This window comes from Felis catus, chromosome F1, assembly GCF_018350175.1.
Source record: "Felis catus isolate Fca126 chromosome F1, F.catus_Fca126_mat1.0, whole genome shotgun sequence".
Classification (NCBI taxonomy): Eukaryota; Metazoa; Chordata; class Mammalia; order Carnivora; family Felidae; genus Felis; species Felis catus.
The window spans coordinates 39,645,671-39,669,074 of NC_058384.1; the positions used below are offsets into that span (position 1 = coordinate 39,645,671).

At 56.4% G+C, this 23,404-nt stretch overlaps 1 protein-coding gene and 1 long non-coding RNA gene across 8 annotated transcripts in view; one reads left to right on the forward strand and one right to left on the reverse strand.

Annotated features, from left to right (window-relative positions):
- KIF21B (kinesin family member 21B) overlaps positions 1–23,404 on the reverse strand; it is a 49,949-nt gene that overhangs the window by 21,230 nt on the left and 5,315 nt on the right. For all 7 annotated transcript variants that reach the window (XM_045048481.1, XM_045048480.1, XR_006591478.1 and 4 more), the window contains 14 exons: positions 14,784–15,006; positions 14,271–14,453; positions 11,778–11,927; positions 11,560–11,694; positions 10,994–11,161; positions 10,539–10,654; positions 9,828–10,023; positions 8,509–8,698; positions 7,448–7,511; positions 7,123–7,341; positions 6,705–6,786; positions 6,136–6,253; positions 5,112–5,303; positions 3,128–3,327 (listed from right to left, as the gene is read on the reverse strand). In XM_045048481.1, the coding sequence (XP_044904416.1) occupies positions 3,128–3,327; positions 5,112–5,303; positions 6,136–6,253; positions 6,705–6,786; positions 7,123–7,341; positions 7,448–7,511; positions 8,509–8,698; positions 9,828–10,023; positions 10,539–10,654; positions 10,994–11,161; positions 11,560–11,694; positions 11,778–11,927; positions 14,271–14,453; positions 14,784–15,006 (2,236 nt within the window). The remainder of the gene's footprint in view (positions 1–3,127; positions 3,328–5,111; positions 5,304–6,135; positions 6,254–6,704; positions 6,787–7,122; positions 7,342–7,447; positions 7,512–8,508; positions 8,699–9,827; positions 10,024–10,538; positions 10,655–10,993; positions 11,162–11,559; positions 11,695–11,777; positions 11,928–14,270; positions 14,454–14,783; positions 15,007–23,404) is intronic.
- On the forward strand, positions 19,573–21,090 carry LOC109495691. The gene is made up of 2 exons (XR_002151300.3): positions 19,573–19,920; positions 20,529–21,090. It is a non-coding gene; the product is annotated as an uncharacterized LOC109495691 (long non-coding RNA).

Sequence of the window (23,404 nt, forward strand, 5' to 3'; positions counted from 1 at the left end):
GGCCCATACCCTCCAGGGAGCAGCTGGCTCTGGGGATGTTGGGCAGGGGTGGTGGCCCGGGGCTCAGGGGTCTGCCCCTCCTCTTTCGTGGTAGTTGAAGCTGCCCCATGCCCGGGCAAGCTGCCAGCCCAGATGTGCAGGTGCAATGACTCTGCCAGGTCTAATCCTGGCCCCCCACTTCCAAATGTCACAGCTCTTGGTGGCTTTTACCCAAACCCGGGTCCTGGGTCTGGCCCCTGGAGACCCAGCCCAGGTTGCTGGAGGCAGGTAATCCTACCTGGGTGGGGCACATTCCTCTCTCCCACTGACAACTGAGCTGCAGACAGGGCTGAGGTGGGGGTCAAGGCCACATATCAGGGCCAGGCTCCCAGTGACAACAATAAAAGCCACCACCATTTATCGAGAACATGCAATACGCCAGGCACTCTTCTTGTGACAGTCACATGAGAGAGGCATTACCATTCTCGTTTTATAAATAAGGAAGTGAGCCCCAGAGAGACCAATGACTGAGTCATAAAACTGGTAATGAACGGTCAGAGTTTTGGCCCCGGTCATTTTATCCCCAAACTCCAGCTGTTACTCTAGCCCCAGGGAGGACCGCATGCCAGTTCAGAGCAAAGCCAGTGATCAAAGCTTGGAAAGCCTAGAACCTGGGGTTGTCAGAGCTGTGGCAAAGGCACAGAGAGCATCATCATAGTGGCCAGAGATGACCCAACATGATAGAGAGCTTGTGCCTGGGACCTCACGGCATCCGCCCCCTCCTGCCAAGTCCTGGTGGCCAAAGAAGGACAGGGCAATGTACACGGGGTTTTAGACACTTCCCAAGTGACAGGGTAATGAAAGTCACACAGAGCTTGATCCTTCTCTGCCACTGAGGCCTCAGACATCTCCAGGGATGTCACCAGCCTGCAGTGCCTGGAAGACAGTGTCGAGTGGAAATGGCATGGGAGGGAAGGAGGCTCCGAGGGGGCTGGGGGCTGGCGAGGTTGGCTTCTCCCACAGAGGGCAGGCCCTGCAGGGGTGAATCTATAGAGGAGGGCTGGCAGCTGCTGGGTCTTCAAGGTCAAGAATGAGTTTTTTCCCAAAGAACTGGCATTGAGCAGACAGCCCCGGGCTGACCTGAGAACATGTTAGAAGCTGTGTGCAAACCTGAGATGGCACCTGCTGGGGTCAGGGGTCAGAGGCTCCCTGGGGAACAACTGTGTACCCCTAGACAGAAGCCCACCCACCCAACTTCACATGTGTGGCCAAGTTGCACAGAGGGGAAGGTCTCAGAAGGGGCAGGCATATCCTAGGCACACAGCAGTGCGGACATGGGTCACAGTGCCTGAGACCAGCATTGCTCTGTACATCTGAAGTAGGAGGCATTGTCTCATCTCCCAGGAGACCCTGGGGACCGTGGACCCCACACGGGTTCAATTCTGTGAATCACAAACTAGCTGAACCGAGGCGGGAGGGTTCTTAGACACTGGCTCTCATGGCATCAGGTTAGAACCCGAGGTTGCTGCACCATCTGTCCTTCTAACAGAACCCTGGGCCCTGCTGGGGCACCCCTGGAAGGTTCTTTTCTACCTCTAGCCAGGGCTCATGAGAGCACAGTTAGATGGGCAGCTGGCTGAAGGGCCCTGGCAATCCTGAGACTGAAATGCAGGAAGACTGGTGGGTCCTCGGTCCTTTGGATATCCTGGACATCATATTATTTCACCAGGCTTCCCTTACGAGGCTCTATCTAGGGTCACCCCAGCTAGGATGTGCACTGGCCAGCTCAGGCTGCAGGGGCGTTAGCCAGTGAGCCTCCAGGGAGACACAGAGTGAGGACACAGATACATCGCCCAGGAGCGCCTACACAACACAAACCTTGATGGGTGCGCTGCTTCCCCCAGGGAAAAACCAAGGCCCCCTGGTCACTCCCTTCTACACCACCAGGGGGCACTCCTTGGGACCAGGTCAGGCCAGCCAACCTGAGTAAAGCAACAGCCTGGCCAGGCTGATGGAGCCCCTGGATCTGTGGCCCAGCTGAGGCTGGAGACAGAGCGTGCCCGGGAGAGGTGGCCAGGACTACCCGATGGCTCAGAGCCCACCTCCTCTCAGAATGCATCACTAGCGCATGGCCTCCTTCCTCTGCACGCAGGTCAACACATGAGTCAGCGGTGAGGCCACGGTTACTAACGGCTCCCCAAGTCCATACTGCTGTCCCATCAGCCTGAAGCACCTTTGGTGCTCCCATTTCTGAGGCCAGCCCTCCACAGCTTGCTGGGACGGCTGCCAATGCCAGGTTTTGCGAGGGGGTCTAGCTTCAGGGCCTGGCCCAGGGCTGGGGAGAGCTGGAATGCATGAGGGGCTAAGGGCCAGGGTAGGACAGCAGGGCCAGGAAGGCCAGGGGGAGGGAGGACACGAAGGGAGCGTGGAGGTGCCGGGCCGCAGGCCAGAACAAGAACATACTCAGACATCGGAGGCAGAAGACCTGAGCCAAGAAACCAGAGCTTCAGGGGCAGACTCCAGGCCCCAGAGACTAAGTACTCTGGGTGACGGCAAAGTGGAAAAGGCACCGTGCCACACAGGACTCGAGTTGGCTTAGGAGGCAGAGAAGTGAGTTTGAATCCCAGCGCTAACTTTGGATAGCTGGAAGGGACCTCTCTGAGCCTCACTTTCCCATGTACGAAATGGGAATAATAATAGGGCCTCCTTCATGAGGTTCTCCTGAGTACTTAGTATGCTCATGCATGTGAGACCACTAGCCTAGAGCCTGACCACAGTAAGCATTCAGACGACAGTAATGATTATTATCACTGTAGGCCAAGGCCCAGCACCCGGGGCGATCCCTCACAGGTACTTGGGAGGACTGGGGGCAACTGTGGCGCAGTTTCCTACCACAGGGGGCAGTGTTGAGCAGCGTCCCGCGAGTTCCTCCCCTGCCCCTCTACTGGGAGAGGTGGCTTCACCCTGGACCGTGAACCCGGCTCAGATGACAGTGTCCAGGGCCAGGACGGGCTTGAATTACACAATGCTGTGCGTCGGGAAGATTTCCACGCTGATCGCGATGGTTATTTTTAACACAGTAAGTGGATTCTAAGAGGACGTCCCACGGCCACCCCTCAGCCCTGCTGCGCACCCCCTCGGCCCCTACCTTGGCCTTCTTCATCTCAGCCACCTCGGCCTGCAGCTTCTTCAGCTCCCTCTCATAGCGGGACTGGTTTTTGAGCAGCCGCGCGTGCTCCTTCTGTGCGGCCTGCAGCTTCTGCAAGTCTCGGTTCATCTCCCGCAGCCTCTTCTCATAGTCCGCCTTGATCTTGTTGGCCTTCTCCTCCGTGTAGCACTCCATGGTGCCTGAGAGCAGCAAGAGGCGGCTGTCAGTGCTGTGTCAGCTTCGGGCTCAGATGGTGGGGGGTGGGGGGCGGGAGCCCGGGTTCTAGTCTCACTGCGGGACCCCGAGCAAGTCACACGCCTCTGTGCGCCTGTTTCTTATTTAAACACTGAAGGGATCAGACTGGAAGATGCCAAGTCCCCTTCCTGCTCTGACTTTCTACTGGACCTGGAGGGGGTGTCTGCATCTCGAGACCTCTGAGCCTCCTGGGAGGGTCCTGTGGGCCACTCCTGCTGGCTTGGCTCTGACCCATAACTGGAGGAAAGAACCAGGCCAGTGGGAAGGAAAGAGCTAGTAAGAAGACAGTGATGCGGGCCAGAGCAGAAGGAATAAACTGATTTCTCTACCCTTGACCTTTGCTGCCCGGAATGCGCACAGGCGTCCCCTTGGGGATGTGCAGCAGATACTTCAAACTTAACAGGCACAAGACCAGACTCGCAATCTCTGTCCCCCTCACCCCAGCAGGCTTCCCCTTCTCAGTAGATGCCATCACCATCCTTCCAGAAGCTTGAACCCTGGAGACACTTTTGGCTCACCTTACGTCTTCTACCCAGTCAACAAAAGCTTTTTTCTCTACCTAAAAAATGGATCCAGAACTGGACCACTCCTCAAGCCCATGTTGTCTAAATCCTCTTTCACCACGGTTATTTATTTCTTCTTCGCTGTCTTTTTTTTGCCGCTAATGATCCACCAGAATCTTTTGTAACAGTTTCTAATTAGTCTCAAGCTACCACTTTCATTCCCCTCCACATCAGCCAGAGTGTTCTTCTCAAAATACTTTTAAAATCTACATCACATCGCTCTCTCCAAACTCCACACCCTCCCATCTCCCTCAGAGAATAAAGCAAGGTCCTTCCAGTGACGGACACGACCTGGTCCCGTCTTTCTTGTCTCATCTCTTGCCACTTGCCCCTTTCACCGTGTTCCAGCTGTCTGTCCCTTGTCGTTCCACCAACATGCCAGGCACACTCCCACTTCAGGGCCTTGGCATCTTCTGTTCTCTGCCTGGAATGCTCAGCCCTGTGCTCATTCTGCGCTGGCACTCTCTCACCTCCTTCAAGTCTGCTCAGATGTCACCTCCTCCGTGAAGTCTTCCATGACCATCCTTTATAAAACTCTAACCCGCTCCCCAACACTCCCTGACCTCCTTCCCTGCTGTATATTTTTTTCTCGGTACTTATCAGCATCGGACATGTCACCCACTCTGTTTACTTATCGTATTTACGTCTGTCTCTGCCCATCAGAATGTACACTTCGTGATGCAGGGATTTTGCTCACCCCAATATCTCTAGGACCCAGAACAATGTCAGCTCTATAAGACAGAGTCAACAAATGTTTGCTGAGTCAGTGGATGAATGAGTGAAACAGTAATTGAATGAATTACTGCTAAAAAGCAGTATAAAGAAGACAGAATGTGACAAGTAGGTTTGTAAATAGGTTCGAAGGAAAATGCTCCAGGAACTGAATGCAGAAAAAAAGCTGAGGAGCATCAGGTCCATGTGCCTAGGGAAATAAAGGATTCTAATACCAAAGATGCCAATAAAAGAATAATAAATGTAAAATGCAGCACGAAACTAGGGTTAGACCTAAGACATTGATGACAGTGGGTCAAAGGGCCACAGTCCAGGGGTCAGAAGCCCTTGCCCAGGAGGCCAGGTAAATCCCACAGGTGCCAGCTGCTGGGCGGGGCTTGTGACAGTGGAGGGAGGGGCCTCAGGGGAAAGCGAGGGCGGGGTGGTGGCCTCACTGAGGTTCTGCAGCACGCGGTCTCGCTCCAGCTGCGTGTCTCGGATCTTGTTCTGCAGGAGAATCAGCTTCTCCTCATACTGGTGCTTGAGAGTCTGCAGCCGCCGCTGGCTGTTCTCCAGCTCGTCGATCAGTTTCTGCTTGATCTCGATCTCGCACGTCAGGTCGGCCAGGTCTGCCTGGAAGTTCACCTCTGTGGGGGCAGAGACAGGCTCAATCCAGTTCCAGGGGCTTAGGGCCGGATGGGGGCGCTGGGGCTTTCCTTTGGTCGGCCGCGCCCAGTTAGCGAGCAGAGGCTGGAGGGAATGATAAGTCCCATGGTGGGTAGGGGCTGCCGGATGGGGTGACACATTTGAAGACCAGCCTCAGAAATTCGAGGCTGGCCCAGGAGCTGGGGGGGGGGGGGTGGTCTAGGCATCCCACCACCCCTGTCGTGCCCCAGAGGCCAACGTTTACCTGTCATAGATGGCATGGGACCCAGCCGGGGTGGAGGAGGAAGGCTGTGGGTCAGGAAATGGCAGCAGGGCAGAGCTGATAGGGTGGGTGCCCCCACTTAGAGGAGTGGGTTTTGGCACCGGCCAGACCTACATTCAAGGCCTGGTTTTGCATCTGCCACGCGGTGGGTGGGGGGGGGGAGACTCCTAACATCTATGCACGGGGTTGTAGTGAGAACTGAACGACCCAGACCAAAGGTCAGCAGTTCCCGGCATATAATGAGCGTTGCCATCCTTAATCACTACTATTGCCTTTGTTGATGGTGGTGGTGGTGATGGTGTTATCACGCCTGGGAGTTCCGGGCCCTGGACATCCACACTCTTTGAGAACTCAGTTAAGGCCTGACCCCCTTAAGAGGGGCCTGACCTCCCCTCCCCGCCCCCCCCCCCCCTCCTCGGGGCATCTGGCTCAGAGACTTGAGTCTGGAAGGTCCGCGCAGTTTCTCTGGGCCCAGGGCTGACGGGCAGCCCACCCCGCGTACCTACTACTCCGCGTGTCGCTTCCCCCTGCCCCAGCCCGGGCACACGCACCCTTCTCGTCAGGGTCTGAGTCCGAGTCCACCAGGCTCTCCTCACTGCCCGAGTCCTCGTCTTCATCCTCACGCCCCTCCTCCTCCTCACAGCCACTCTCGTCTCGCTCTTCCTCCTCCTGGGCACCAAGCACCATTAGGGGAGGCCCGCGGACCCTCCTCACTCAGGCTGGGCCTGGCCTCGGGGAGGGGAGTCCAGAAGCAGAGGGAGTCTGGACAATGCCCCAGGCGTGTCAAGACGGTGGGGAATGGGGCAGACCAGGCTCAGGGCCCCTTGTGCCCACCCCCAGTCCTGAAAGAGTACCACCCAACTCCCCCAGCAGCCTGAGCAGAGCCCCCCAGGGACAGCCTCCCCACCCAGCCTCACCCATTTGGAATGAGGTGGGGGACTGAGGGATGGAGAATGCCAGGGCAACCAGTTAGCCATACAAGGAAGCTCCGGGATCAACTCAACTGGGGGCAGACCTAAGCCCCTCTCCGATCCTGCCAAGGTAGCCATGGGGACCCCTCTGCTCAGTAGGGATGCAGGAGTGAGCACGTAGAGGGGAGGGGACAGGGACGGTCCCTCACCTCCTCAGCTTCATTCTCGTCGGTCTCCTCACTGTTTTCCTGTTGGAGTTTTGCCCTCTTTTTGAAGGCCTCTTTCTCTGGACTGCCCAGGAGTAAAGGGTGGGCCAGGTTAGCTTTGAGCGTGTGGTGGGGGGTGGTAGGGGTAGGATAGGGCAGGAGGCTGGGGCTGGGTTCCTGTTCTGCAGAGAATGTGGCTACTCTTCTCTACCCCAATCTAGAATTAACCCTGCGTAATCTCCACCCTCCCTCTCCCCGGGGGAAGGTGCAGCATTAGAGAAAGGAGAGTGGCTTCTGCCCAAAAGCCTGAGCAAAAGTGCTCAGAGACTTCCCAAGTAGCCCTGGGGCAGCTCCCCGCTAAACACAGGCAGGTGGCAGGGCTCCTGCAGAGCCCGCCGGGACGTGGGGGCTCCCCACTCACCTCTTTCTCCGCTGCCTGACCTCCTTCTTCTTGAGCCGCTCCAGGTCCTGCTTGGCCCTGCGGATCACCTCAGAGGCATCCTCCATGGAGCTGGCCGGGCTGCCCCCGAAGGCGGGAGCCCCCGGAGATGCACCCAGCGAGTAGGGGCTCCGAGCTGAGGCCCGAGACAGGCTGCGGCGCAGGGACTCATTCATGGCCTCGCTCTCCAGGAGCTTCGTCCTGCGTGGGGAGAGTAAGTGGTCGGGGCCAAGTGAGCTGACATCGCCCCGGGCTCTGGCCCAGCCCAGGCCCTCTGCCGTTCCCAGATATGCTGGGGCCTACTCACCGCAGCTCCTCAATCTCCCGGATGTAGTTCTGGATCAGAGCACCAATGGCCTCATTGCCATCACCTGGAGGGGGAAGGGGGCAAGGAGAGGGCAATAAAGAAAACAAGGAAGGGTAAGGACTTGCGGCTCAAAGCTGGTGGTCTTGTACCTGTGCGTCCGGTAGGACAGCACACACGGACCTTTCCCAAAAAGGAATCCACATCAAAGAAAGATGCGTACGTGTGCACAGATATACACAAGCACTGTTGGTAAAAGCACGAAATCGGAAACAACCGAGGGCCGTCCGCAGGCGCTGCTGCCGATGATCGGCACATATGGAACACTGTACAGCTTAAAAGAATGAAGTAGATTTATATGTTTAATAAAAGATCTCCAAAGCATAAGGCTAAGTGAAAATGGGAAGTCACAGGACAACACATACGATCTCACATACAGAAAAAAGGCAGTATATATTCACACACACATATGTGTGTACGTCCATATGAATACATAGCCACACTTGGAGCAAAGGTATGGGAAAATATGGGAAAGTGTGCCCAGAGCTACCTCTAAGAAGTAGAGAAGACACGGAATGGAGACTTCAGTGAGAAAGGATTTTAACCTCTACTTTATGCATGCATGTTAAGCAAGGAAGACGTATTCATGTATTACTTGTGTCGTAAAAAAAAGGTTTAAAATCAATTGGAGGGGCTCCTTGGTGGCTCAGTCGGTTAAACGTCTGACTTCGGCTCGGGTCATGATCTCACGGTTCGTGGGTTTGAGCCCCGCATTGGGATCTGTGCTGACAGCTCAGAGCCTGGAGCCTGCTTCGGAATCTATGTCTCCCTCTCTCTCTGCTCATGCTCTGTCTCTCTCTCAAAAATAAATAGACATTAAACAATTTTTTTAAAGTAATAAATAAAAAAATAAATAAAATCAATTGAAAAAAAAATGCTTAAATGCATCGATCTGTGTGTGGATTGGTCGGCTAGCCCAGCCTCCCTAATGTCCTAGGGTGGGTATGGGGAGAAGGAGCCCCAGCCTGTTGGTGTCCGAGCTGGCCTGGTACACCCCAACTTACCGGCCTTGGCGAGGAGCAGATTGGCCTCCTGGCTCATGAGATGGGTGACGCGGTTGTTGATGGCATCGATGGCCTCCTGCATGGCCTTTACCCGCAGACGCAGCGCCCCATTCTCCTTCTGCAGCATGGCATTCTCCCGGAACAGGTCACTGTAGCCCTCGGCACCGTCCTCTCCGATCACCCTCTTGCCCTGGGAGGAGGGGCAGGCAGGGGGTGGTCAGGTGCCAGAGCACGTAGTGCGGGGAGGGGTTGATGATGCACATGGCAGTGCTGCCGGTCTCCCCCTGCCTCACGTTTTCTAAAACATAGCTCCTGTCTCCCAATACTCTCCTTGACAACCAGAAAGTCCAAATTCTATAGCCAGCCATTCCAAGCCTCCCCTAATCCTACCTTGACTTACCTTTCCAGCACCTACCTTCATACCACCATAAGTGCTAACCCAAGGGCCAAAACCTCAAAGGGCCCAGGCAGTTGGCATATATGAGTAAATTAGTCTGGGTACAAGACGACAGGGAGTGGTGGGGACTGGAGCTAACAGAGTCACAGACTCAGTCTAAAAGGGGGCAGCAATATGCTACCCCAGCCAACTTAGTGCTCTATGTTATTAGATGTTCAACTTTTTCAGGAAAAACTGAAATTTCCTGATTTTCAGAAAGGCAGACAACAAAGCTGTATTCTTTTAAAACAAAGGGCAAGCCAAACCAAAACCCATTCGTGTACCAGATGCAAGCCACGGGCTACTAGGCAGCCACTGATTTTGCCTCAGTCATGTGGAATTAGGCACTTCCCCAAGAAGCACCCATTTTTTCCATCTCTGTTCCTTTGCACATGGCTCTTTTGCATCCTAGAACGCCTGGTCCACTTGCTTTTGATGATATCGCATTCACTTTTCAAAATCCATATAAAAGGCCCCCGTCTCCATGCAGCCTTCCCTGACTGGCCACCTGAGTGAGTAGGGCCAGCTCTCTCCCCTGCCCTGACCCCAGGCACACTGGACTACTCATGCGGTCCCCATCAATTCTTCTTCTGTACCAAAGTCTAGGAGTCTCATCTGGTCCAACGTAGCCTATTCAGCGGACGTGAAAACACCCAGCAGGGCGTCCATCCCGTGCTTAAGAGCTATGCAACAGAAGCTGAGTTGCCTCCTTTCTCTTAGTATGCTAAAACCCTGGGGGCTCTGACCGTGCTCACTTCACCCAGGGAAACCCCTATGCACAGAGCCGATACTCAGGACGTGGTGGGGACAGGGTGGGGAGGTGGTGGCGGGGTGCGAGGGACGCTGAAGAACAAGGGCCCGCCGCGCCCAGGAGTGTGCTCACCGCCTTGTACTCCATTAGCTCCATCTGTAGGCGCGCGATCTCGGCCCGCAGAGCGCTGATCTGCTGGCTCGTCTTGTCCTGGTTCACCACCACCTTGTTCTTGATGTTGCGGGCCCGATTGGCATACTTGAGCGTGTTGAGCGTCTCCATGAAGTCCCGGTCTGAGGGGCTCACACAGGCAATCATGATGGTCTGGCTGGGAGGGTGCAGTAGGAGAGTGAGGTTCGAGGGGCACAGCCAGGCCCCCAGAAGCATCGCCTCAGGGCGCAGCTCCCAACCCATTCCCCTACTGCCCTAAGGCCCTAAGGCCCTGGGCATTCACCAGGGCAGAACCTGGGATGTGGGGCTCCGGACCACCTGGCCAAGGGCTTCCTTCCAACGGTGGTAACCCACAGTGAAGGCGGCTGGCAGGTTGTGATATGTCACCGCCAGTCACAGCTCTGTGCCTGCCTAGTAGTTCCCATCCATTACCCCATTTGGGCTCTGTCACTTTGAGACCATCTCTCCCGGTTGCACAGACAAAGAAGTTGAGTCTGACCATGTTGGCTAGAGGTCATACGGCATCTTGAGGCTCCTGTCTCCCAAGCCCGCAGCCCGCAGTGGGAAGGCCTCCTCATCCACAAGATCCTCATGAATCAAACCCTCACATCGATATTCTCCAGGAGGTTCCTGCCTACCCTGCCCCTTCCCTGGATGTTGGCTATAGGGTACCTGTTGCCTCCCAGCGAGTCCTGGAGGAGCCGGGTGAGCTTGGAGTCCCTGTAGGGCACGTGTACCACCTTCTTGCTCTGGTCCCCCAACGCGCTGATCACGTTGCCCAAGGCCAGCTGCGGGAGACAGACCCTGGCACTTGGGAGGCACTCAGGGAGAGAGGGAGTCGGGACAAGACAGCCCCGAGCCATCTGTACCTGCCTCGATGACCCAGCAGCCCTCAAGCTCCCTCAGAGGGTTTCTAGGCAGATGTGATCATTCGGTGAAATCAGGAACTGAGGCAAGAGTGAGGGTGAAGGACCAAGGGCCTCACAGTAGTGACATATGGGTGCCCTGGGCAGCAACCAACAAGAGGCCCAAGGAGGACGGGGCAGCCAGGGGCCATAGGGTCTGGAGAGGGGCTGAGACTGAGCTGTGCCAGCTGCTGGGGCTGGTGACCCGCCGCGTGTGCCTACCAGGCCGCAGTTGATGGAGATGCCCTCCTTGGCCCGCTCGCCAGTGGCCCCCGTCCGCTTCAGCCGCTCTGAGCCGGCCAGGTCCACAAAGTGAAACTTAGCAGTGAGCGTCTCATACTCACTTGTGGGAGCCGTGCCCTCAGGAAGCCCAGTCACAGCCTCATTCACCTGCAGCAGAAGCCGGCGTCTGAGTCACCTGGCCCTCGCCCCACCTTGCTGCTCCTCTGCTCTCAGCCCTTGTCCTTCAGTACTGCTGCCTGGGGCGCTGTGGGGCCGAGAGCCAGGGAGGCTGCAGGCGCCTCTCCCCTTGCACAGGCAGAGCATCTGGCAATGTGCACAGTAATTGCACATGCCCGATTCTCATGCAATCCTCAAAACCATAGAGGCCTGGTTACCCCATTGTACAGGGGGGTAACTGAGGCTTAAGGAAAACGAAAAAGAAAAATCAACAAGTGGCAGAGGCAAACCCAGATTTGCTAGTTTCAGATCCACAGCTCCTTCCTCATTTTGCCCTCCTGAGAAGCCCCCATAATGCGCCAGCTCCTGGGCCTCTGCGGGCTCCTTACTGGGTCGGGCTGGGTGCACACTCGCATCTGGCACACGTGGATGGTGAAGATGGCGTGTGAGCGGGAGCTCTGCACGTTCATCTGGGTGCTGGCCGTGGTGCGGGACAGGGCCCCCTGCTTCAGGCACTGGATCAGCTGGGGAGGGAGGCATACGTGAGGACAGGAGACCAGCCACGCAGTCGGCCCCTGCCTGTCCCGGACCTTTAGTGGACACTCACCTCCTCCTGGGAGGTGATGAGGCGGGAAGTGACGCCCGTGGTGTAGATGCCACCGTTCCCGTCCTCGTGGATCTTGATGTTGGACCTGCGGTGGCGGGCGTCAGGGTCACGGGTGCTATCAAACAGGTCAAGGATCTCCTCGTTGTAGAGCTGGGCAGGGGCAGAAACAGCTGCTGGGTTCACGTGGCACATAGTGTGGAGCCCCATGGGTCTTTCCCATGTTTGTAAATCAGCTCCATTTTGCAGATATAGAAACTGAGGCTCTGGGAGGTGAACCTGTCAACACTGGTGCCCTCTAGGTTCTAGATTCCATGATCTTTCTCCTGAACAGGTATGAGGGGGGCAGCTGGGTCCTGGGAAGAACTATATTAAGGTTTTGTTTCCACTGCCCAAGCAACCAGCATTCAGCAGCTTTCAGTCTTGGCAAGGGACTAATGACCCTTTTGGGGACAAGGGGACTCAACGTCCTAGATGTAAATGAGGAAGATATGACCGAGATTTGGGCAGATCCTATTATGTTGCTACTAGGCTAGGAAAGGGGTAGGGACGTGGTTTCAGATGAGGGAGGGAAAGGCAGAGCTCAGTAGAGACTGACGGTCCCCGGTCCCCGGGGGTTGAGGTGACAACTCCCTCCCAATGGGGAAGGAATGTGGGCATGGAGAGCATGCCCTTGGGGCCTGGCATCCTGGGGAGGGCCTGCAGAGACCACTGGGAGAGGTGACCTGGCCAGGAGCAGTCACCTTATTTTACATGCTCTCAATCTTGGAGATTCCTGTGCTTGGAATCCCTGCAGGGAAACCTTCACCTGCTGAAGGGTTGGCATATTCTCCAGGCGGGGCGGGGCTGGGGGTGGGGGCTGGGGCTGGGGGATGGGAAAAGGGACAGGGCAGCTTGGTCAGCGGCCAACAGAATCCTGTGGGGGAGGGGCAGACGGCAGCCCTCTGACATCCGAGGCTTTGATGCCTTAAAGAAACAGAAATACTCCACAGGAAGGGGAAGGGGAAACGGAAGGGACTGGTGCAGAGGTGGGTGCCATGGTGTCTGTCTGTCTGTTGAGACAGGCGCACCATCATTTAACCCCTTGTGGTTCCCCCTTTGGCATGAGTTTTCCAGGAACTGCCCTACTCTTTGGGGATTCCCATGGCAATAGGATAGAGGAAAGGAGAAAACAAAGAGATGGAAAAGCTTATAGAGATACACAGCCATAGGACACACACACACACACACACACACACACACACACACAGAGGCAGTCACTTTATCAGAAGCAAAAAGTCCAGAAGGACAAAGAAAAACTCTCACGTCTCCCCTAAGGGGAAAGCAGTCGCTCTGAGTGCCCAGGAGGGAGAAGCAGTGGTGCGGTGGGCAGGGTGGGCCATGGAAGACCTACAGAGGGCTGGAGCCACATCCCTCCCTCAGAGGACAACCTGGGTACAGTCAGAGCCCAGGGCAGCTCCATACCCAGCAAATGCCCCAGTGCCAGGGGTTGGTGGGGATCTATGGGTTGGAGCTTCAGATGCTGAGAACTGAAGGCACCTGGTTCAAGTGTCCTAAAGGAGGTGCCTGGTCGAGTCAGGCACCTATGAGCAGTACCCAGGTCTACCTTAGAGACCCTTCTGAGAGGCCCCTTAATAGGCCGAAGATCCCTCCCTCCATCCCCAAAACCCCCAGATGCCAAAATCCTGGCCCTGACACACTGACATTCTCCCAGAGAGAGAGGCAGGAACTATTGCAAAGAAAAGCTCTTTCTGTTGGACCTTCCTGGCCTGGGGTCAGACAAGACTCAGAGGGTCAGGAAGGATCTCGAGCAGAAAGGGATAGGGCAGGCGCTCTGAGACTGGGGAGCAACCTGGTAGAGCCGAGGAGTTCTCACTATGTGCCAGGCATATGCTTCCGTGTCATCCTTACAAAACTCGTAAGGAAATAGATATTATAGCCACCATTGTGCAGTGGTGACATGATGTGCCCCAGGTTACACAGCTAGTAAGTGTCAGAGCTGAGAATCCATCAGGGTTTGAAGAGATCTTAAAGGTTCTCATTGACTCAACCCCCTTCTTCTTTTTTTTGTGTTCATTTATTTTTGAGAGAGAGAGAGAGAGAGAGCACGCGCGAGAGAGAAGATAGGGGCAGAGAGAGGGGAGACACAGAAACCGAAGCAGACTCTAGGCTCTGAGCTGTCAGCACAGAGCCCAACGCAGGGCTCGAACCCACAAACCGTGACATCATGACCTGAGCTGAAGTCAGACGCTTAACTGACTGAGCCACCCAGATGCCCCGACTGAAGCCCCTTCTGATACAGGAAACCACTTAAGAGTGTCCTACCAAGTGGTCTTCTAGCTCTTGCTTGGATGTTTCCAGCAGCAGGATATTTATCAGCTATAGATGCTGCCACGGCTTCCTAGGCTGATTCCACTGTCCTGGGGGTAAGCCCAGCTTCCATGGTCTTGCTGTCCCCCAAGTCTCCCTCTTGCCAACCCTACGAGGCCACAGTACCTCCAGGAACTGAGCGCTGACTTTGAACTCAGGCCCAGCCACACCCTGCTCCTGTGCCCGCCGTTTCCGCTCAGCAATGCCCCCAAAGAGGTGTGCGATGGCCCTCGGAATGATGCCTTGCTCCTCCTCCGATGTTGCCGTGTCGAAGCCAGTGCCCATAGTGTACGTCTTCCCGGCCCCTGTCTGCACCCGCAAAGATGGAAGGAGGTGTTAGACAGCACCCTCTGGGGGACATCAGCAAGCCCTGGACCCCAGGCCGGGCAGAATTCCTTACCATTCACCTCCCAGCCCGGGTCACCTGTCCCTCCTGGCCCCTCCCTCCTCCCTCAGCCACACCCTGTGGAAGTCTCCTCTGACAGCCTCCCTCCCATAGCTAGCCAGGCTGCAGCATCCTCAGACAACAGACAAAACCATGGCTCCACTGCCACTGCTCTGAGGGGGCAGGGCTCTCTCTTCCACCGGGTGGGGTGATGGGGGTCAGAGTGGCCCTTGGTGGGAGTGGAGGCGGCTTACCTGCCCATAGGCCAGCACTGTGGCATTGTAGCCCTCGAAACAGCCCTCGATGAGCTTGCTCACACAGGTCGAATAGATCTGTTCCTGCCAGGTGTCCAGGTCGAAGACAAAGTCATAGGTGAAGGCCTTGTCCTTCCCCAGAAGGACCTGGGGCTCCCCCGGGGTGACAGAAGTGCAGATGTGACAGCCCTCAATCTTCTCCTTTGACAGCTGGGGCCGAATCCTGCCGGGGACGGGGAGAGCCCCAGGTCGGACCCAGCCGGCAGGGGAGTGCTGTGGCCCCCCCGCTCCCCCTCACCTGCCTGCCAAGCCTCCCCTTCCCCCAGACGCCCCCCACAGCTCCCACAAACTGGAGGAGAAGGAAGGAAGCTTAGGAGCCTCCCCAGAGGATGGAGGCAACTTTTGTAATAATACCACAATAGTAATAATAATATCAATATTATATCAAATATAATATCAATATCAATAAAAATATCACCCAAACATTTATTGAGCAGTTGCTAATACTTATTGAGCACTGTATATATTGGATCTGTGTTAAAAGTATTTTACCTAAATGAGTTTATGTCTTCTTCACTATAAATCTGTGAGGTGTGTATCTGCCTGATTTTACAGATGTGAAAACTGAGGCCGAGGGACTTGAAGTGACTTGCCTAAGGTTGTCCAGTGGGGTATGACAGAACCAAACCCACGTCCGACATTAAAGCACACACTCCTGATTGAGCGGAGAGCCCTAGAATTTGTGTCCCGCAGATCAGGAAGAGAAGACAGCTTGCCCCCTGCTGGGGAGGTAAGGCTCAGCACCAGGGTGGGGACCGGAGGGACAGGCCTGGCTGCTCCCCTCAGGACTGAATTAAAGAGCAAACCTGAGCCTCTGCCAAGGCCTGCAGGGGCTGCAACAGTCCTCCAGCTGCAGAGCCCCCTCTCGGATGCCAGAGCCTGGCGGAACATTCTCAGGCACCAGCTCTGGTTCCTCTCCAGGAGCCAAGGGGGACAGGCCAAACACAGCCCTGACAGAGCAGACCAAGTCAAAAGTCCGCTGAGAAGGGCAGAGACCTCTAGAAGGGATACTAGGCCTGCCACAGGCCTGGATCCCAATCCCAGATCCTGCTGGGATCCCTTATAATGAGGAAGAAAAGTGGCACCAGGGCTGGGTGGGAGCCAGCCACAGATAGGGCTATCTCCATCCAGCCACCTCTTCTCCCTCTTCCAAGCAGCCATTGCCATGGCAAGGTCCCCATGGCAACCAAGTGTGAGTCAGTGAGCATGCGCTGTAGGGACTGGCAGAAAAGCACTTCCCAAATGCCTAAAGTAAAAGGGGGTGGGTTAGGCGCTGTCGCTCATGGGCTCACACAAGCCAGCCCTATCAGCCAGGCGCTTACAATGAGCTGCTTGTCAGGCTCCCTTTTCCAAAGCCAACATTTACCAAGAGAAGAAAAGAATGAGTGGGCCAGGCCAGCATGCATCCAGGGCCCAGGCAGGGGCGCCTCGCCACAGAGCCAGGGCCACCAAGTCGCCATCCTGTCCCTTCTAGGGCTGTCCCGGCCCCCAAGGCCCACTCAGAGCTGCAGGCCAGGGGAGATGCTCCCGTCAGCCTGTTGCCTGCACTTTGCTGCCAGAGGGTCAAAGGGGACTGGGAGGAGGCGGGGTAGCTCCCTGGGGCAGGGTTTGGGGAAGTTAGCTACACCAGGCCCAGTCCACACCACAGATGGTGGCCTGGGTTTTCTTCAGAAGTGTTTTCCCTTAGGCGTCAACAGGTTCTCATAGGCCAGCGGCTCTCCCCTCGCCGAGGCTGCCGGCAATGGGAGGTTACCACCTTCGTCCCCCCTATCCAGCTGTTCCAGGTCAAGTCGAAATTAGAACTCAGCTTCCCAGTCTCCCCACTGAACTGTTTTCGGACTGAGAAGGGAGCAGCTGATACCCGCTCATCCTGTCTAGACGTGCAGACTAGCACTTGACCCACACCAGGAGGAGGACTGGGCCAGCGATTCTACCTCGACCACTAAGGGTGGCACTTGACACACGCATTCACACTCACTCTATGCCAGGGGGTGTCTAAGCATGGACATTTACTACCTCTTGATCGTCAAGAGAACATCCGAGGTGAATACCGCCATCCCCATTTGTAGAGGAGGAAACGACATGATGCCTGGCTAGTCACAGACAGCGAGGAGCAGAGTGGGGGTTCGAACCATGGGTGTGCACGGCCTCTTCAACACTTCCGTGCTGCGGTGTCAGTAAGGGCAGGGCTCAGCGGGCTGGGGTGGGGGAAGAGTGGCTCAGGTACACAGGGAGACAGATAGCACCTCCAGAGGAGGGGAGTGCCACTGCTCACAAGGCACCGGGTAGGTACCTGGGACTCTGGCCCTCAGACCTGGCTCTGCCCCTAGGCCCGTGGGACCCAGGGTCAAACACTTACTGCCCAGGGCGTCCAGATGTTCCCAGGTGAGCCCAGGGGCTGGCCTGGGAAGGCTCCGAGGAGTTTCTAGCATTGCTGGCGAGCACTAACTCCGGAAGACACCCTCCCTACCATGTGGGCTGCTTGTGATAGGATTTCTGGATCCAATTCAAATACCATTTAATTACTCCAGGCAGATGGCACTGCTGATGATTGGAGGAAATCGAATCAGGATCCCTGGAGACAGTGAGAGCAGGGGAGGGGGAGCAGCAGCCCTGCCTGTCAGGGCCCATCAGTGAGGGGTGGGGGGGAGTTTCTCCTTCAACGACCAGTCCCCAGAACACTGGGGAGCCCACCTGCCAAGAACCAGAGAGCTAGCAGAAGAGCAGTCTGGGAAAGAGGATGTCGAAGAGGGGTTCCAGAATTTGGGGTCCGGGAATGTGGAGTCAGTCAGGCATTCCCCTTGGGGTCTTTATCCTGGGATGTGAGGCCCAGCACATCTTGATGTGGGGGTCCTCTGAGGCCAAGACACCAGCCAGCCCCAGGGTGGCTCCGTGTAGGCACCAGGGTGCTTTGCAGGGTGCAGATGGTGAGCAATGTTACTCAGAGAAAAGGGTACAAGCTGGGGGACAGAGGACATGGGCTCAGAAAGAGTCACTAACTCCCAAAGCAACTGACCCGGAAGAGGGAGACAGTGTTGGTCCTAGGAATGGGACTTGAATGGGTAGCTAGAGGTGGAAGCAAAAGAGAATTAAGATTTTATATATGCTAGCTGGGCCAGGCACCCGCCGCAGACTAGCTCACTTGAGTGATGCAATGAGCTAAGGGATTTCAATGCCCATTTTCCAGAGAGGAAAGTTGAGGCTTGAAGTGGTTAGGTCACACACAGAGTAAATACAGTGGAGTTGGGTACCAATTCCTGCTCTGCTTGACTATGAAGCCTGCAGTCTGTTCTGCTTCTCCAGCTACCTCCTGCCCGGGGAAACTCTCAATCCCCAAATCAATAGATAAGCTTCCTCCCACAGCACCACCATTAGAGCCAGGGAGGCGCTCTGGAAGGAATCCTACTACATCTATCTGCTCATGCATGCCCCTGGCCAGGCACCAGGCTGGCCCTGCCTTCAGGGCTTGCAATCCAGCAGGGGCAGACATTGTGTCTCAGCTGTCTGGGGGTTCACTCCTCACCACCCAGTGTAGCATTCAAACCTACATCCCACAGGTCGGAGACCAGAGGGCTGAGAGATAGAGTCCGAGGTCCTTGACAAGGCTCGGCCCCCACTCTCCTGATTCGTGAGCCCCTGCTTCCTCCTGTGTCACCTAGAAGATCTCTTCCCAGTTTTAACTTTCTAAGAACTCCATCACCTTCCCCTCCAGCAGCCTCCCCTCCTGGCCCCACCCTGGGTGAGGTCACTTCTATGGGCTGCCCTTAGCCAACTCCACCCTGCCCTGCCCCAGATAAAGGGAAGGAGGAGGCTTTCTAGTTACTGCAGGGTGAAAGGGATAGGAGTCAGGCACAGCCCTGTTCCTCCTGGCGGGCATGGGAGGGGGGATCCGGGATGGAAACCAATTTCTAGGGTCTTCCAAGTAAACTACAGACTCCGGGAGCTGTGGACCAGATCCATGACTAGGATGAGGTGAGTGAGGTATTCGCCACAAGTGCAAAAGTTAAGGGGGTATGAAAAAACTCAGTAATCAAGATAAACTATAATTTAATGCAATCTTTGAGAAACTCCAATCGGCAGACAATGGCCCGCGGGGCCAGCTCTGCGTTTGTGGACCACACATCCAATGTCATTTCTGTCCGGGGACCACTAGAATCGCACCCAGGGAGCCCCTCACCCCAGGCCCTACCCCTACAAAGCCTCGCTCCATCGCTTCTCAAGGTCCGGGGCAGGGAGGGAAGGGGGCGGGCCGGACAGCCCCGCGCAGAAAGGCTCCCGGAACCTCCCGGAACAGAGCCGGGTCTATTCGCCGCTTGGCAACCCGCAGACCGAGCGGCGGTGGGAGCGGGCGCGAGAGCGAAGAGAAAGGGCCCAGGGCTTTTCAGAGGCAGGATCTGGCACGGGCGCGTGGCCGCTGGGCTTCCTCTGCTCACAATTGAGCAGGGACTGGTGTGATGTGGGCGGGTATTTTAATATCCTTCCCCCACCGCCGGAGAGATGTGCACCGGCCGAGGGACGCGCAGGCGGCTCGGGGTCGGCCCCCCACCCGTCGGTGCCCACGGCGGCGGCGGCGGGACAAAGGCCGCGAACCCGATCCCGGCGCTGCGGGAAGAGCTGAGGTCAGCGGTTCCTCAGCTCTTTGGGAAGCCAGGAGGACGGGGCGGAAGGGGAGGACAGAGGAGACAGGGAGGAGGCAGGCCCCGGGCGGGGGGGGGGGGGGGGGGGGGAAGATGCTGAGAGACTGCCAAGGAGAAAAGCTCCCTCGGCGAAGGGTAGCTTGCCCGGAGCCCCCACACCCTGCCCCCTGGCTTAGGAGGGGGAGGATGAGGCTAGCTCCCCTCGCCCCCGCCCCTGCCTCAGTGACATCACACAGAGCCAGCCAATTACCCCCAGGGGCTCCGCCCAGTGACCTTGGGCTCCTAAGGGTTGGCTCCGCATCTCAGGTGAAATTAGTCCCAACCCATCAGCTGGCTAGGGCCCTTCCCTGGGCTCTTAACTTGAATTGCCCCCCAGTTAGGAGCTCAGTCCCCGGAGCTCTTAAGGGTGCTTTCTATTTGAAGAGTCTCGTCACTGAGAGGTAACAGCCTGTGATATTAAAATAACTAATCAAGAACTAACTGTTCCAGAGTGCTAGAAAATTCTTGCAATTGTGGTGTATGGTCTGTGATTCCTGACGCCTTTCTTTGCTGGCACCTGGAACCCCTTTACATCGCCGCTTACTCAACTCCTCCAGTTAGTAACAACCACCATACTATGGGGCAAGACTGCCTCTTTGCTGGACACTGTACCCACAATGCTTTTGCACATTAGATCATTCTTCATTCTAATGCCCCTAATTTACAAATGAGACTTCAGAGGAAATTAACTGGGCTCAAGGTCACATAGCTGATAAAGAATAAGCTCTTCTAGGAAGACTACCTTTACTAGCCATCAGCCCCAAAGATTCAGTCCAGGAGGAGAGCTGGAGAGTACTAGTATGTTCGCAGCTATGCTTGTGAGTAATTTGCACTCTGGGGACTTCCAGGCTGGGAGACACCCTCCCGCCAGGCTCTGCCTCAAACGCTTGGAGAAGAACCAGGGTCTTGGACTGGAATCACCCCTCAGATGGCCGACATAACCAGCTTAAGTAGTCCCTCTGGAAGAGACCCCAGGGGGAATAAGCCTATCTGCTTTTATCTTCTATAGGACCCTTAATGGCGTTCTGGAATCCTGAAAAGCAGCCCCCAGAGGCTAGTGGAACAGCCCGGGGAGAAATGCAGAAATGAGGAAGTTCATCGCCTGGTCTCTAGGTGTGCTGCCCTCAAGCCTGAGATTGGGCAGATGCCACGACCTCCCTTCTGCCCAGCCCCAAGCAGTCTGCCTGGCTCCAACCACAGGGCAGCACGGGTAAACTGGAACTGAGCTGTTGTGTGCAAGTGTGGGTGGGGGTCAGGGAGCACAGAGAAGAGCACTGGGACTCCTAGTCTGCCTGGCACACCGAGTCACTTAGCCATGCTGTGACCTGCCGGGGACCAGCTCTTCTTCAGCAGTGACAGAGCCAGATCAAAGGGGACCTCAGCTACAGCAGGAGGGATTTAGATAAGCTAGCAAAAAGAACTTCCTGCCTGCAAAGATTGTTAAGCCCTGGAAAGGGGAGCCTGGGAGTCTGTGGAATCTTTTTGCTCCGAAATCATAGTCACTGGTATCACTGTGGCTTCTTCCGTGCCGTGTCTGATAAGGACAAACAAACCCTAACATTTTGTGAGAACCTATGTGTCCAGCTCATTTACATACATGAACACATGTAAGGTGTTAGGACCACCCTGTGAAGCAAGGGCCATTCCCCCCCCCCCATTTTACTGAGGCTCAGAAGGTGAAATTTCACAAGCCCAAAGTCACACAATTCATAATGGTGGAAATGAAATTCAAACCAAAGCTGACTCTGCCCAATCCCACTGCATCTACTGAGCAACCCGGCGCCAGGGCAGGAGAGAGGTCGGACTGGAGAAAAATGATCCCCTCCGAGAATCTCCGGACTGATCCTACCAACAGCTGCCAGCAGCGCCACGAGCAGTCTGTTGGGAAAGCATTTTTCCCCGTTTTGTAGTTAAGAAAGCCGAAGCCGAGAGCACGGAGAAGCATGGAGACAAGGGCCCAGGAGGCTGCTTCCCTGCCAGAGGAAGGCAGCGCCCCTCTGCAGCAGAAACAGGGCGTCTACACCCCCACTCTAATGAGCATCCTCTCCCCCCTCCTCCCCGTGGCAGCCCGCCAGCTCTGGGGAAGGCGGCTGGAAGCAAAATCCTGCTCTCTCAGGGGAGTCTGGCTCCCAGACACCCGGGGGCTTTTAGCTGACTTAGCCCGGAGAAGGCGTCTTCCCCTAGAGGCCACTCCTCTCCAAAATACGGTGGTGAGACCCAATTTAGGGTGCTGGCTCTTGTAGCTGCAGGGATACCGAGTGGGGGGCCACCAGAGCCCTGCGACTGCCAGAGGGTCTGGTCGCCCTGTCACTGGACCTTCTCCTGGCCTCTCAGACCCTCCCCCAGCACTGCCTGAGACTGCCCTCAGGGAGAAGACACGGAACCCCTAAACAAGAAGGCTTTGTACTGTGGGGTCTGAAAGCATGGGTTTATGAGGCCCTAGCAGATCTGGTGAAATGGGCCTGTCAACCCTCTGTGCTTGACCTCTGCCCCCAAATATGTTCCCGAGTGCACAGGGAGAGGGTGCCGACGCTCCAAGAAAACCTATAGGAAGCCTTGGGGTGTCAATTCAGGGCGCCTGGGGTTCAGCCTCCACTCCTTCCTCACATGTCCTTGACCTTTCTCTTTTAGTTCATCCAAGTCCTGGCCACTGGCTTCTGAGTAGCAACCAGGGGCAGGCAGTCTGACAGGGGAGGGAACCTGGGGAGTCTTGTTCACGGCCCCCAGGGCATCACGATCTCAGCCGTGCCCCAGCAGAAGCGGGGTGAGGTGTCAGAGGCTGGGGAGCGGAGATGCCAGGAGGAGCTGAGGGAGGGGGCCGGGCCCTGTCCTGAGCTGGAAAGATGAACAGGCTGGGCCGTGAGCAGTGGCCAGGGCTTCCTGCCAGGGGCCAGGTCTGCCCCCACCCCTGCAGGGGCCCGGGAAGAGGGGTGAGCGCAGCACAGGGAACATCTGCTCTGCTGCGCTCCAGCATGGCTCTCCCTGTCCACTCCCTTCTCAGGGCATCTGGCAGGGGTTTCCCGTGACCTCCCAGGAGACAGGAGACTGCAGAGTGGGGCTGAGTGGGGAGTGCCCAGAGCCCAGAGCTGCGATGGCATGTGCATCACATGGAGGACAGCTCAGTGTGAACTGGGCCCTGGGGACCCTCCCCTGCTGAGGAATGCGGAGTGACAGGCGGCTGGCCTCCTCCGAGCAGCTGGCTATGGAGCACAGTGAGCCTCTCCCCCGGCATGTTGTCCCTGGTCCTCGGTCCTCAGCCCTCAGTCCCTGCTGCCAGGCCCTCCTCAGTGCACCTTAACTCCAGTCTCAGGCAGGACCAGCCAGCCTAGAGAAAGGACAGGTGGCCTCCACCACTGCTCTGATGGTGGGCTTCTACCCAGCAAGGTAGAGGGATAGGGACTCAGATATTTGGGGACAGGGGACCATGGCACTGCCTCCCTTCCACAGCCCAGAACAGCCAGAGGTGAAAGTATTCCGTGCTGTCACCTGCCGTGGGGGCTTCACAGCCCCTCCCACAGAGCTCCACAGCCCCCACGCCCATAGGGATGGAGCGGTAATTCTCTGGGACCAATGTCCACCAGTCCCAGCCTGGCTCCCCTCCCAGGGCTGGGAAGCATCCTCTCCTACCCAGCCTAGCAGCCTCTCAGTGTCCCTCTGGCTTTCCTCAACAGGCCGTATGTCTAGAAGGCAAAATGAGAGAAGAGACCCAAGACACCTGAGGTTGTGCCCTGTGACTGGTGTGGAGGTGTATAGGGGTAGCAAGAGGCAATGTGGCTGCCCCCAGAACTTCCTTTCCTAGAGAATGTCAAGATGGAACTCAGGCAGGAAAACAAATTCTAGGGACCGCTGCAGGGATCGAAGGAAAGAGAGAATGGATGGACGCAT